This window comes from Tachyglossus aculeatus, chromosome 13 (assembly GCF_015852505.1).
Source record: "Tachyglossus aculeatus isolate mTacAcu1 chromosome 13, mTacAcu1.pri, whole genome shotgun sequence".
NCBI lineage: Eukaryota > Metazoa > Chordata > Mammalia > Monotremata > Tachyglossidae > Tachyglossus > Tachyglossus aculeatus.
Genome location: NC_052078.1, coordinates 20,522,232 through 20,537,940, shown reverse-complemented (window position 1 = coordinate 20,537,940; position 15,709 = coordinate 20,522,232). Strand labels below are relative to the sequence as shown.

General features: G+C 46.1%; 1 protein-coding gene across 1 annotated transcript in view; it reads right to left on the bottom strand.

Annotated features, from left to right (window-relative positions):
- The window catches only part of C13H10orf67 (chromosome 13 C10orf67 homolog), a 60,882-nt gene extending 55,921 nt beyond the window's left edge, over window positions 1-4,961 (bottom strand). The window contains exons 1-4 of the mRNA XM_038755947.1: window positions 4,867-4,961; window positions 2,942-3,062; window positions 1,582-1,725; window positions 258-332 (exon numbers count right to left, since the gene is read on the bottom strand). Of these exons, the coding sequence (XP_038611875.1) occupies window positions 258-332; window positions 1,582-1,725; window positions 2,942-3,062; window positions 4,867-4,961 (435 nt within the window). The remainder of the gene's footprint in view (window positions 1-257; window positions 333-1,581; window positions 1,726-2,941; window positions 3,063-4,866) is intronic.
- Window positions 4,962-15,709: the final 10,748 nt, after the last annotated feature.

The following is a 15,709-nucleotide window of genomic DNA, read 5'->3' as shown; positions in this document are numbered from 1 at the left end:
GGTTTCTTGTTTGACAATCATTTTTCAAGTCAATTTCTCCAATATGTTCGCTGGATATAATTTTTAGGACTGTTTAGTTGTGGGAAATATAAATTCCTCTCTAAGTACTGTTTCAATTTTGCTACCTGTACTATCAATATTATATCTCCTTTTTGTTTGGATAGTTTTCATTAATAGTACTTACGTGTTATGGTACTAGAGCATAACACACTTATTTATAATGTGTTTTCCTGGTGTTTCAATCAAGTTAAACCCACCTTGTAACTTGCTTTGATGATAGCAATGGCATCGCTTAGTTGCTGACAGAAGCTTTTTCTCATTTGAGACTCCTTCTGCAAATCAAATGTAAATAAACAATTATTTCATCTAAAACTCATAGTTTGTTCTGACAGGAGCAATGGTACCATTTCATTGCTGACATATGCTTTTTTTTATTTGAGCCTCATTCTGCATAGCAACTTAAATAAACAGTGAATAATTTAAGTATTTTCACCACCAACCACTTGTTTGTTCTGGCCCCTTGGAAGCTTCAGGCTAAATTAAATCCTTTACTTCTATGATACTTCAGCCTACCGTGCCTTTCTCCCAATTCACCCACCTTCAGTTGGGGAAGTTTTCAGGTTAGCAGACTTCTGGGTGCTCTTCAAAGCATCAGAGCTAGAAGGGGACATGATTTTTTAGGGGGTGGCCTTGAAAGGGCCAACTTCAGGGGGAAAAGGTTCCTTTTCTTAGATACCCCAATCGTGTGCTTCTCTCACTCACCTCTTCTGTTTTCCCTTTCACTCCACCCTTTGCCGCCACCTTACTGTTAATGAATCAATCATTGGTATTTGCTGAGCACTTACTGTGTGCAGAGCACTGTACTAAGTGCTCGGGAGAGTACAGTACAGTAAAATGGGTAGACATCATCATCATCAATCGTATTTATTGAGTGCTTACTGTGTGCAGAGCACTGTACTAAGCACTTGGGAAGTACAAATTGGCAACAGAGCTTTCAATCCCCTCTGCTCTTTGCTCACTTTAAATACTAGGATTTACTGATGGAGGCTGGGGCATGCTTGGTACATTATTCAGGGAAGGTGCCACGGCCTTCTGGGACTTCCCTTTCCCTCGAACCATCATTTTCTTTTTCAGGGCCCTCTCTCTGGGTCTCACCTCCCCTGAAGGCTCAGGCCCAGTGACCAGGCTTCACTAAGGCCTTTACGAGGCTTGAAGAGTCCTGCACACATCCAGGACATATTTATTACTCTATTTATTTATTTATTTTACTTGTACATATCTATCCTATTTATTTTATTTTGTTGGTATGTTTGGTTTTGTTCTCTGTCTCCCCCTTTTAGACTGTGAGCCCACTGTTGGGTAGGGACTGTATGTGTTGCCAATTTGTACTTCCCAAGCACTTAGTACAGTGCTCTGCACATAGTAAGCGCTCAATAAATACGATTGATGATGATGATGATGCACAGGCTCAGAGAACCTTCACCTCCCCTCACAGTTCCTAGCTCGAGTGCTTTAGTAGGAAGGAAAGACTGGCTCTCGGCGTTCAGCGTTCCACACGGAAAGGATCGAGAAGATCCGTACCTGTCGATGATGGGATTCGATCGCTTTCAGTCTATCGTTTAGCTGGGTGAAGAGTTTCCAAGATTCCTCTTGAAGTTTTTTTTCAAACTCTGTCTGAAGGAAACTTTTGAGGAATATAAAATCATGCTGCAGGGACTTGGTGATCTGGAAATGTAAAGATGGGCAATTTTATACGCAAGCCAACTCTCTCCCTCTCTCCCTCCGTCCTAACCCAGAGCTGATCCATGGCACCTGGGCCACTTAGATGACTGTGTATTGGGACTGTAAAGTGGCAAAGACAGGATTAGAACCCAGGTCCTGTGACTCTCATACCCATGCCCTTTCCACTAGGCCATGCTTCTTCTCAGAACTTGGCACAATCAATCAATCAATCAATCGTATTTATTGAGCACTTACTGTGTGCAGAGCACTGTACTAAGCGCTTGGGAAGTACAAGTTGGCAACATATAGAGACAGTCCCTACCCAACAGTGGGCTCACAGTCTAGAAGGGGGAGACAGACAACAAAACAAAACATATTAACAAAATACTAACTACTTTGGCCTGGCCACTCTCTATCTCCCTATTCACCAACCCATTCTTCTCCCACTAAAACATACAATCAATCAATCAATCGATGGTATTTACTGAGCGCTGGGGAGAGTAGTGCAACAGAGTTGGTAGACATGATTTCCGTCCTCAAAGAGCTCACAACCTAGTCAGTCAATCATATTTATTGAGCGCTTACTGTGTGCAGGCACTGTACTAAGTGCTTTGGAGGGTACAATACAACAATAAACAGACACATTCCTTGCCCACAATGAGCTCACAGTCCAGTGTGCCCAGTGATAGTTGAGGCCAACTCTGGAGAACGGTGGGACCACCTCACCCCTGGAACTGGGACGGGAAAGGGAGGGCCAGACCCCACCTTAGTGACTCTGCTCTGCTCTGCCATACAAATGGGGGCTGGCTGTAAGTTGGAGCCATGACTGGGCTAAGGGCCAGGCTCTACCCAACCCTGACCTCATGGGAAACAGATCCCTACCTGCGTGTTCAACTCCAAACACTTGTGCGTGTACGCCCAGCCCTGGGTGAGTTGGCATAGACACACCCCAGTCCCGGATGCAGGTGGCCTCTCTTTCCTTCCACATCTCTCCCGATATTCCCCCTTGATTTAAGTGAAGCACTGATATCCCCACCAGACTTGGTGTTGATGAAAGAAGCAGCTGCTCTTATATAACGGAGGTACCTTGGCCTGCTGAACCTCATTTTGAAAAATTAATTTAAGACATGTATGTATATATAAGAGGAATGTGAAGATAACGACAGTGAAGGTGCTTTAATGCCACCTCACATTGAGAGCCCGGAATCTTGAAACTTACTTTCAGCATGGTTTGAGTGGTCCGAGTCATCTCCTTCAATTCCTTCACTTCACTGATGTCAGTTTGGGTGGAGTGGTCTGTGTTGAAGAAGCCCACTTGAATTTCATCTGAAATAGAAACCCTGAGAGAAACAGAGAAAGGTATTTCTGCTGTCTCAGCATGATTGCTAAAGAAAATGAAGTTAGCTTTCCAGATAAATTCAAATAAATGTCCCAGGCCACAGAAATTCTCCCTAATTGCCAAGAACAGGCCCTAGGTACTGACTTGCCAGGGGTGAGCACTTTGGACCCAATCCCTGACCCACATGAGGCTTACAGTCTAAGCAGAAGGGAGAACAGGTACTTCATCCCCATCCCCAACAGGTACTTCATCCCCACGGGAAGCAGCGTGGCATAGTGGAAAGAGCCCGGGCTTTGGAGTCAGAGGTCATGGGTTCAAATCCTGGCTCCGGCAACTGTCAGCTGTGTGACTTTGGGCAAGTCACTTAACTTCTCTGTGCCTCAGTTACCTCATCTGTAAAATGGGGATTAAGATTGTGAGCCCCATGTGGGACAACCTGATCACTTTGTAACCTCCCCAGCACTTAGAACAGTGCTTTGCACATAGTAAGTGCTTAATAAATGCCATTATTATTATTATTATTTTACCGATGAGGTAACTGAGCAAAAGAAAAATTAGGTGACTTGCCCAAGGTCTCACAGCAGTTACGTTCTGGAGCTGGGATTAGAACCCAAGTCTTTTGGCTCCTAGGCCCATGCTCTTCGCACTATGCCGCCCCAGTCCCATGTTTGCTCAGCACTTCATGAGGACTCAAGGATGGAGACCAGAAGGAGAGTGCTAGACTGTGAGCCCGCTGTTGGGTAGGGACCGTCTCTATAGGTTGCCAACTTGTACTTCCCAAGCGCTTAGTACAGTGCTCTGCACACAGTAAGTGCTCAATAAATACGATTGAATGAATGAATGAATGAATGAATGAGTACTGCCTCTGTTTCCCCACTTCATCATGGCCTTGTTGAAGAAACAGGATCTGCCCTGGCAGAAAGGTGTTGTTGTGAATGTATTTCCCCTGGGCTGTTCTAAGGAGGGTTGAGCATGACAGCATGCAATTACCCCTTATGTAACTGGACCAATGTCCGGACATTCAGTAAGGATGTTTAAAAACCACAAGAAGGTGGGGCCAGGAGCATAATGCCTTCAGGAGTGACAAGGCAGCTGAGAAGAGGTAAGGAAGGCATCTTTGCCCTTCCCCGCCTAGCCACCTCTTCAGCCTCCCTGTGATTGAGCCCTTAGGTAATGAATGAACTGACGGGCACATCTGCACATGTATGTCTTTGCCAAGAGCCCCAAAACAAGTATTTTCAGGTTGGCATTTCCCTGGTACACAAACCATTGGCAGGGAGATTGAGTATTGGAAGGGACGCCAATTTGTACTTCCCAAGCGCTTAGTACAGTGCTCTGCACATAGTAAGCGCTCAATAAATACGATTGATTGATTGATGGAAGATTGATTATTCAGGAGACTGAGTGGAGAATTGGGGATGGGAAATGGGAACAAGCATGGGGGGGTGTTGTGGAAGGGTGGGGCAGAAGGATGGAGAAGAGTGGTAGAAGGATAGGGAAAGGAATTTGGGGGAGGGAATGGGAGGTGGTAGGTGGAAGGGAGATGGAGGTGAGGGAAAAGGACAGAGAAGGGAAGGTACAGGGATGGGGAAGGGGAATTGGGGGTGGGAATCGGGGGCGGTTGGTGGAAGGGATATGGGGTAGGGGAGAAGGGCAGAGAAGGGAAGTTAGAGGGTGAGAGGAGGGAGATAAGTATGAGACAAACACCATTAAAATAAAGAGATTGGGGGGGGGGCAGCTGGAGGAAGGGGCTTGGAGAGGAAGGAGACTTGGTGGAGGGGAAGCGTGGGGAGGCCCCTGGTTACCTAGTGGTGAGCTTCAGCTGCTCTAAGGAGAACTCGATGTCTCCGAGCACCTCCCTCCAGCGCTCGGCCCGGGGTGCCGGGCCCCAGCTGGCCATCGAGGAACCTTTCCACCAGTCTCTCGGTGAAGCCACCCTTGGGGTGGCCCAGAGTCTGTTGTCATAGCAACACCCAGGTCTCGGGCCACCCCCTCCCCCGGAAGTGAGGGAGCCTTCTGAGTGGACGGGAGGGAAGTGTCATCATTTCTTTAAACCTCCTGAACCAGGCCCCGGTGTCCACCAGAAGAGTTTATGGCTTCACTCTCACCTTGTCCCCACAGAGAAGCATCTCCTATTCCCCACCACCCGCCTGCTGCGTGGCCTAGTGGATAGAGCACTTACCTGGGGGTCAGAAGGACCTGGGCTCTAATCCAGTCTCTACCACTTGTCTGCTGTGTGACCTTGGGCAAGTCACTTAACTTCTCTGTGCCTCAGTCACCTCATCTGTGAAATGGGGATTAATCAATCAATCAATCGTATTTATTGAGCGCTTACTGTGTGCAGAGCACTGTACTAAGCGCTTGGGAAGCACAAGTTGGCAACACGTAGAGACGGTCCCTATCCAACAGTGGGCTCACAGTCTAGAAGGGGGAGACAGAGAACAAAACAAAACATATTAACAAAATAAAATAAATAGAATAGGTATGTACAAGTAAAATAAATAAATAGAGTAATAAATATGTACAAACATATATACATATATACAGGTGCTGTGGGAAAGGGAAGGAGGTAAGGCAGGGGGCATGGAGAGGGGGAGGAGGGGGAGAGGAAGGAGGGGGCTCAGTCTGGGAAGGCCTCCTGGAGGAGGTGAGCTCTCAGTAGGGCCTTGAAGGGATTAAGATTGTGAGCCCTATGTGGGACAGGGACTGTGTCCAACCTGATTACCTTGTATCTACCCCAGTGCCTAGTACAGTGCCTGGCACACAGTAAGTACTTAACAAATACCAGAGTTATTATTATTATTACTATTCAGATGATGCTTTTGTCCCAGGGACCTTCTAGCCAGCTTCCCTCCTAGCCCTGGAGCCTCTCCCAGGTTTATTTCCAGTTCAACGTCCCTCATTTTCGTGGCAAAGCTGCTGTGTGACCTTGGGCAAGTCACTTCACTTCCTTAGTTATCTCATCTTTAGAATGAGGATTAAGACTGGGAGCCCCATGTCGGACATGATCTGTGTCCAACTGAGCATCTTGTATCTGCCCCCGAGCTTAAAACAGTACCTGGCGCATAGTGAGCACTTAACAAGTACCATAATTATTATTAATTAGTACAATACCTGGCACAAAGTAAGCACCTAAAATAAATAAATAAATAAAAGAAAGGTGCAGCATCTAAACTAAATAAATAAAAGAAAGGTGCTACAAGTTCGGCAATCTATAACTCTCCCACCCCTGCCATGGCTTGCTGCAACCTCCCCTGGTGGAGCCTCATATTCTATTATCACCATCCACACCCCAATCCCAAATTCCCCTTCACACAACTCCCACTCCCCGGATGAAGTGGTCTGGTCCGTTAACCCTCGCCATTCAATTCTTAAACCCAGCCCTAAGTAACCATCTTCCGTTCCTCAAGGTAACCTCAGAGCCTCGTTCTCCAAAGAACAAACCAAGGGTGGATGTTGGGAAAATCTTTCTTCACGCTTTAGTGATGCCTATCCCTTAGCGAAGCACATCGTATCTGGGCTCCACCTTTCAGGTCCAGGTAAGAGAACCCTCCCTCTCCCGCCCCCCAAAATAATAATAATAAAAAACTACTGAATAACTTAGGTGAGTTCCTGCAATCTATAGGTGCTTTTGGAGAAGTTCCAATTCAAATGCTAACTGAAAGGGGAACAGTTTTATGCAGCCCCAACCCTAAAGGCAAAATGTGGCCTACTCCATACATAGTGGAATCTTCTTGCGGTAGATATAAATTCAATTTGATTGACGTTGCTGCTTTTCCTAGCCTCATAAACTTCATTCAGTACCACACCTTGGTGTCCCCTACCCAGCAAAAATAGTTTTAAAAAACCTCTGCCAGGGGCTCATAAAATAATCACGTTACCTTTAAAATTTTCCATACAAGTTGGACATAGTCCCAAGCACCTAGTACGGTTCTCAGCGCATAGTAAGCACTCTACAAATACCATTGATTTACTGATGGGGCAGAATTCAATCTTTCGGAATGAATACTTGGAAATATTTTATTCTAATAATTGTGGTAGTGTTTAAGCGCTTCCTATGCACTAAGTACTACGTACTAAGCTTTTGTAGTCTCCCAAGCGCTCTGCACACAGTGAGCCCTCTGTGAGCCCGCTGTTGGGTAGGGACCATCTCTATATGTTGCCAACTTGCACTTCACAGGTGCTTAGTACAGTGCTCTGCACACAGTAAGCGCTCAGTTAATACGATTGATTGAGTGAATGAATGAACTGATTGATTGCTGAGCCATCGACCCCCGGCCCACGTCATCCCCCGGGCCTGGAATGCCCTCCCTCTGCCCATCCGCCAAGCTAGCTCTCTTCCTCCCTTCAAGGCCCTACTGAGAGCTCACCTCCTCCAGGAGGCCTTCCCAGACTGAGCCCCTTCCTTCCTCTCCCCCTCGTCCCCGTCTCCATCCCCCCCATCTTACCTCCTTCCCTTCCCCACAGCACCTGTATATATGTATATATGTCTATACATATTTATTACTCTATTTATTTATTTATTTTACTGTACATATCTATTCTATTTATTTTATTTTGTTAGTATGTTTGGTTTCATTCTCTGTCTCCCCCTTTTAGACTGTGAGCCCACTGTTGGGTAGGGACTGTCTCTATATGTTGCCATCTTGTGCTTCCCAAGCGCTTAGTCCAGTGCTCTGCACACAGTAAGCGCTCAATAAATATGATTGATGATGATGATAGGGACTGTCTGTATATGTTGCCATCTTGTACTTCCCAAGCGCTTAGTCCAGTGCTCTGCACACAGTAAGCGCTCAATAAATACGATTGATTGATTGATTAGTACAGTGCTCTGCACACAGTAAGCACTCAGTTAATACGATTGAACGAATGAATATACTGATTGATTGCTGAGCATCTCACGCCTAGTACACCGCTCTGCACATAAAATGCCCAATAAATACGATTGATTAGGTCAGTCACTCGTATTTATTGGGCGCTTCCTGTGTGTAGAGCAAGAGCACTGTACTAACCGCTTGGGAGGGAACACCACAACGATTTAACACCCTCCCTGCCCACAAGGAACTTCCAGTCTGGCGGGGGGGGGGCTGGATATTAATAGAAATAAATAAAATGACGGATATGTACATAAACAATGTGGAGTTGGGGAAGGGGATGACTTTTAGACTGTGAGCCCACTGCTGGGGAGGGACTGTCTCTTTATGTTGCCAACTTGTACTTCCCAAGCGCTTAGTACAGTGCTCTGCACACAGTAAGCGCTCAATAAATACGACTGATTGATTGATTGACTGACTGGGCCTCGCGCGCCTCAGCCTCAGGCGCCTCAGCCTCGCGCGCATGCGCGACAGCTTCAACGTCGCGCATGCGCGAAGGCGCCCCCGCCAACCCCCTCTCGATCACGTGGTCCCCGTGTGGGCACGTGACCCCGCCCCCACCTCCGTCGCATCTTTACCTCAGCTCTCCAGCTGAAAACGTAATATTTTTAAAATAATAATAATAATAATAATAATAATGGCATTTGTTAAGCGCTTACTATGTGCAAAACACTGTTCTAAGCGCTGGGGGGATACAAGGTGATCAGGCATCATCATCATCAATCATATTTATTGAGCGCTTACTGTGTGCAGAGCACTGTACTAAGCGCTTGGGAAGTCCAAGTTGGCAACATATAGAGACAGTCCCTACCCAACAGTGGGCTCACAGTCTAAAAGGGGGATTTCCCTAAATTTCCCTAAATCAATCAATCAATCGTATTTATTGAGCGCTTACTATGTGCAGAGCACTGTACTAAGCGCTTAATGAGGGAAATCAGTAAGGCTGGCTTGGAGGAAGCTTTCACAAGACAAATCATATCTGGAATTCCTTAACTTCCACTTCACTACCCCCTCCAGACCTCCCAAGAATGCAGAACATAAGCGATTTAAAATATTTTCACATTCAGATGCTGAAATAATATAACTAAGATGGTCCGAAGTTTTAGATTCATGGGATAAAAAAAATGGAAACCAGAACTACACCTGGAGAGAAAACCAGCCAGTTCAATCGTACACCTGTCACACTAATGTTTAGATTAGTGCAGATAGTTTAAGGTGAAGTCGCATCCAATAACACGATGGAATCGATCAACTTTTTCTTAAAAATAGACGGTAGACGATGGAATTGCACTTAATTCTGAATGAATTCAGATAGGTCCTATCGATTCCATGTCTTGCTTAGTCACCACTTTCCTCACGGCTTCTTCCAACTCCCCCTTACGAAAAGCGCTCAGAACGAGCACTTGTACATCCTGTTTAACTTCCGACGTTTGGTTACGACAGGTCAGTGGACCACTTAGTACACTTAGTACAGTACTAAGCGCTTAGTACAGTGCTCTGCACACAGTAAGCACTCAATAAATACGATTGATGATCAGGTTGCCCCAGGTGGGGCTCACAGTCTTCATCCCCATTTTACAGATGAGGTAACTGAGGCACAGAGAAGTTAAGTGGCTTGCCCAAGGCCACACAGCTGACAAGCGGCAGAGCTGGGATTCGAACCCATGGCCCCTGACTCCCAAGCCCGAGCTCTTTCCACTGAGCCACGCTGCTTCTCCTTTGGTTATTTTAAGTTTTTGGTTTCCCGGCCTCCCCTGGGAAAAAGGTATAAAATGTCAGCTTCAAATAATAATGAAAAAGACCCACAGGAAACTCGGGCCTCGTTATGAACTAGGAGGCAAGATGGGGCAAAGCTGTGATGTCATGCCTTTGGCCTTTTAATCTAATCACCGGCTCATGCTTAGGAATTTGAAAGGAAGGCCTCACAGTCCATTCCATCATTATTATAATTCCAAGAGTCACTAGTGAGCAGCTTTACGCAACACCACTAATTGGCAGTCAATGCGTAGCGACACCAAAACATACAGAGCCTTAAAATACACATTTCTCATTTATATTGTGTTGTAAGGAGCAGAACTGGGCGGCTGATGACTCAATCATCTCTGGAAGATATTGTCAAAAGGCGGAGAGCCCCTTTCCTCAAGATTCTTGCCCCTGGAGACGAGCCCAGCACCATGGATGAAGAAACAAGGTGCCATTAGCTGGGCGATTGTATGGGAAAGGGTATATTAGGTTGGGGATAGTATAAAGCTAGATTCGTGTGAGTGAGCCCACTGTTGGGTAGGGACTGTCTCTATGTGTTGCCAATTTGTACTGCCCAAGCGCTTAGTACAGTGCTCTGCACACAGTAAGCACTCAATAAATACGATTGATTGATTGAGTGAGTGAGTTTTTAGTCTGGTGGCCATTTCGAGAAGAAGTTGGCCGCTTACTGGAATGGTCACGATGTTTGATTTGGTGGCAGTTTGGTCCCCATCGGCAGAGATTGCATCTTCCACTTTGAGCTGTAGGAAGATGCATAGAAACCTCCCTGAACCCCACCTGGGATAACTTCCTGCCAAACTCAAGTGTTAGGGATCATCGCTAGTCAGAGAGACCTTCAGGAATGGGCTATCCAACATCCCTACTTTTTCTCATTTCCATCCCTACCTTTCTTTCCCTTTAGATTCCACTGCCACAGGAGAAATTCCCCTTGTTCCCTAAAGTCTCTGGGACAATTTGTCTTTGCCTGGAAGTTGAGGTCACGATATGAGAATCATGCCCGGGGCTTCAGTCAGGTTTTAAATAGTTATCACTGTAAGCTGTCATTGTTGTGGTGAACTTGAAGTGCACACATTGCCAGCGACCATATTTTAGTCTTTTATGGGCAAGATCGGCCCGCAGAAGTGACAGTCATTTCATCTGACTCATCCTGTTTGGTTCTTCCATGAATGCAAGTTGACAACGGACAATTGTATTCTATGTCGAGCGGGCTGCATCCAGCTCTGGTCAAAACGTTGTGTTGTTGGATCTTCCTACTGTGTTTCTGGCCTTCTTCACCAACGTTTTCTGCTTATTGTGATCCCATCTGATAGGCAGGTCCATCAGTTGCCCAAGCTATGAGTCTCCTGGCCTCCTCAACTTTATTTTACTTTGCATGTAGAATGTGTTTGTGTGTGTGTGCGTGTGCACGCACCATATCATTACTCCTTGTTTCTCCCTGGATTGCTTCATTTAGAATCTGCATTATTTAGTTTGTCTTTGGGTGACAGTTATCTCTTCCTCAGTGCATGTTGTCCAACAGTATTCCGATCTTGAACCAGAAGTGTACTCAGCAAAGGACAATCTGTTTTTTATGCCAGGTGTGCCTGGAACTTCAGGTTCCCACATTAACCTTTTCAGTCATCCCTGCACACCTCTGGGTCACCTTCATCTCAGTGACATCATTTAGGAGTGTGAAGGACAACTGTTTATAGAAGTGTGTCTCCATTGAGATATTCCAGTTATAAGCCATTCCTCTCAGGGTACTTGCCATGTTTTATACTGTGAACCGCATTTTCACCTACTTTCTAAATTACTTCCTGGATTGGGTCCTGGTTCTCTCTTGGCTGCTTCTGACTTGGAGGGACTTCAGATGAGTGGAGGGTATTGTAGAATGTTTTCCAATTGGATAGAGCATGGGCCTGGGAATCTTAAGGTTATGGGTTCTAATTCCGACTCCATCACTTGGTTTCTGTGTGATCTTCGGCAAGTCGCTTCACTTCTCTGTGCCTCAGTTACCTCATCTGTAATGAGATGCTTTGATTATTGCCACAGTCTGAGTGCTAAGGTGATGTAGAAGGGAGGGAGAATATGGCAGGGAGATGAGAGGTTAGTCAGGGAAAGCTTTCCAGAAGGGATATGATTTCTGTAGGGCTTTGAAGATGGGGAGAGTGGTGATCTGTCAGATAATAATAATAATGATAATAACAACAGTAATAATTTTGGTATTTGTTAAGCGCTTACTATGTGCCAAGCACTGTTCTAAGCACTGGGGGAGATACAAGGTAATCAGGTTGTCCCACATGGGGCTCACAGTCTTAATCTCCATTTTCCAGATGAGATAACTGAGGCACAGAGAAGTTAAGTGACTTGCCCAAAGTCACACAGCTGATAAATGGCAGAGCTGGGATTAGAACCCATGACCTCTGACTCCCAAGCCCATGCTCTTTCCACTGAGCCACGCTGCTTCTCTAATATGCAGGGGGAGGGAGTTCCAGGCAGAAGGATGCATTTGAGCAATCAATCAATCATGTTTATTGAGCACTTACTGTGTGGTAGAAACGTTTCCTGCTCCAATTATCTTACAGCGTAAAGGGGAAGACAGGCATTAATACAAATAAAGGAATGACGGATATATACATAAGTGCTGTGAGGTGGACAGAGGGGTGAACATATGGTGTACATGCAGGTGCAAGGATGACGCATAAGGGAGTGGGAGAAGAGAAAATGAGGGTGTAATTGGGGAAGGCCTCTTGGAGGAGATGTGCTTTTAATAAGGCTTTGAAGGTGGGAGAGTGATTGTCTGTCAGATATAAAAAGAGAGGTTGTTCCAGGCCAGAGGCAGAACGTGGATGAGAGGTCGGCAGTGAGATAGATGCAGTTGAGGTCCAGTGAGTGGCATTGGAAGAGTGAAGTTTGCAGTCTGGGTTGTAGTAGGAGAGAAGCAAGGGAAGGAGAGAAGCAAGGGAAGGTGAGGGGGCAAGGTGATGGAGTGCTTTAAAGCCAATCCTGTGGAGTTTCTTTTTGATACAGAGGTGGATGGGCAACCACTGGAGGATCTTGAGGAGTGGGGAAACATGGAATGAATGGTATCTTAGAAAAGTGATCTGGTTAGCAGAGTGAAATATGGATTGGAATGCGGAAAAACAGGAGGCAGGGAGGTCAGTAAAGAGGTTGATGCAAACAAAGCAGGGTAAGATAAGTGCTTGAGTTAACGTGGTAGCAGTTTGGATGGAGAGGAAAGGGTAGGTTTTGGCGATGTGGTGATGGTTGAACAGATGGAATTTGGTGACATGGAATATGTGGGTGGAGCAGGGGGTGAAAGGTGAGTGAAATGAGATGGAGGCACAATCAACTTGCCTCTCTGCCCCGACCCCGGCTTGACCCCATCCCGGCTCTACTGGACAGGCCGCATCTTGTGCCCTGCTCCCCGTGTCTGCCAAATCCACGCTCACACCCAGACTCACGTTGGGGCAGGGAAGAGCGACTTGGTGGGTGCGTAATCTGTAGGCACCACACCTTCCTCTCTGCCTGGAGAAAAGAAATGTTTTTGCTGAATTGTTTTTTGGCCCCGCAGAGAATGTCACCTTGATGGCTGCATTGGGTGGTTAGGGACTGAATATCAAAGCCTTTCTTCTTATATCGGTACCCATGGAGAGTCAGGGATCGTGTCTAATTTGCACCTGTGTATTTTTTCCTAGCATTTAGTACCCTGCGCTGCGCAAAGTAAGCCCTTAAATACTGTTACTACTACTATTAGGAAGCAGCATGGTTCAGTGGAAAGTGCACTTGGGCTTGGGAGTCAGAGGTCATAGGTTCTAATACCGGCTCCGCTGCTTGTCAGCTGTGTGACTTTGGGCAAATCATTTAACTTTTCTGGGCCTCAGTTCCCTCATCTATAAAATGGGGATTAAAACTGTGAGCCCCACGTGGGACAATCTGATAACCTTGTATCTTCCCTAGCACTTAGAACAGTGCTTTGCACATAATAAGTGCTTAACAAATGTCATCATTATTATTATTATTATTCTTGTTATTACTACTACATTTCCCAGAAGGCGAGCTAAGGCCCCAAGGGGTGAAATGCTTTGCCAATGTTCCTGCAGTGAATTTCAGGCCTGAAACTCATTCATTTGTGCTGTTTGTTGCTTGGCCAGAGCCTTGTCCAAGGGGGTTGTTGGCATTGAGGGGGGCCTGCAGCCTTGGCGCTGAATAACATGATCGGACTGGAAGTTGAAAGGAAATGGTTCTGCCAAGTGGTGAATCCCAGGCCCTCATTTAAGATTCTGGTTGAGAAAGGGATGGGTCAATTCTGGGTGTTTCTCAGAGGATCTGGGACGGGGTGGGGGCGGGTGGGTGGGGGAGTTGGAGTTACACACTTTCAAAGCAAATGCAGCCAATGGAGGAGAATCAGAAGAAGCCTTCTTTTATTGTAAGCTTCTTGAAGGCAGAGACCGGGTCTCTAATTACCCTATTGTAAGTGGTTAGGACAGTGATCTGCACACTGAAAGTGTAAAACGTGGGCCTGGGACTCAGGAGGCCCAGGTTTCCAACCCTGGTCCGCCACATATCTGCAGTTTGACGTTGAGCAAGTCACTTAACTTCTCTAGGCTTCAGTTACCTCATCTGTAAAATGGGAATTAAGACTGTGAGCCCCATGTGGGGCAGGGACTGTGTCCAACCTGAGTAACGTGTATCTACCAGTGCTTAGAGCGGTGGTAGGCACATAGTAAGCTCTTAACAAGTATTATAATCATTATTGTTTTTAGTAGTAGTGGTAGTAATAATTATAATGATTTTTGTTATTATTAGTAGTAATAATAATGAAACACCATCGTCTGTTGTCACTGGACAGATTTTCTGTTGGGGAAAAGATCAATCATATTTATTGAGTGCTTACCAGGGACAGAATAACATACTTAGTGCTTGGGAGAGTACAGTATAATGGAGTTGGTAGACATGTTCCTTGCCCACAACAAGTGGGGCTTTAGGGATTGATGGGAGATAGACACCCAGAAAGATCAAGGGTTTTTTTTTTTTTTAATGGTACTTAAGTGCTTACTATGTGCCAGACACTGTCCAAACACTGGGGCAGATTCAAGATGATCAGATTGGACAAAGTCCATGACCCACATGGGGCTCACAGATGAGGTAATTGAGGCACAGAGAAGTGAAGTGACTTGCCTAAGGTCACACAGATAAGTGGTGGAGCCAGGATTAGAACCCAAGTTGTCTGCTTCCCAGGCCCGGCCTCTTTTGCACTAGGCCACACTGCTTCTCAAGGTACCAAAAGTTCCAAATTAAACTGTTCCAACCCAGACACCCGAGGTTGTAAATCAAACCGATCCGAACAGTGGGGAGAGGGAGGACATGGTGTTTCCATAATGGTGTCTCCTGTCTTTTAGCTAAGCACCATTGTTTCAGAGTGAAAAGCCCCGTTGCAAAATTGCTCCAGCAGTTCAGGGCTGTAAGGTATCTTGAACGAAAGGAGGCCATATCGAACGTGAGGAATAATGTGGGTCTGATGGTATACCACCTACAGATCGCATTAGCGGCTGATGAACACCTCTCTGTTGTCATTTACTGCTCTGCTGGAATCTGTGAGCTACGTGTACTAAGAAAGTCTGAACTGGTGCCAGACCGAGGGAGGATTCCCTCATTCTGCAGATTCTTCCACAGAATAGTTCGTCCGCAAACTCTCGTCATCCGGGACAGGCCCAGGCCGGAGTTTGAAGCCAGAGGGTGGCAGGTTCCAAACAAACAGAAGGAAACACTTCTGCATGGTAAGCACGTAGACAGAGTAGCAGTCATATTTAATTAAGAACGTACTGTGGGAAAAACGGTGTACTCAGTTGCGGGTAAATGTACATGGATGAGAGAGAATTAGAGAAGGTCTCTGGCCCTCCAGGGGCTCACAATCTAGAGTAAATACCATAGCACTTACAGACCAAAGGGCTAACGAGCAGTTTTTTCCTCCTTAGTTGCCACCTCCAGGAAGGGCTGTTCTGACCGTCCTAACAGCCACTACCATCGT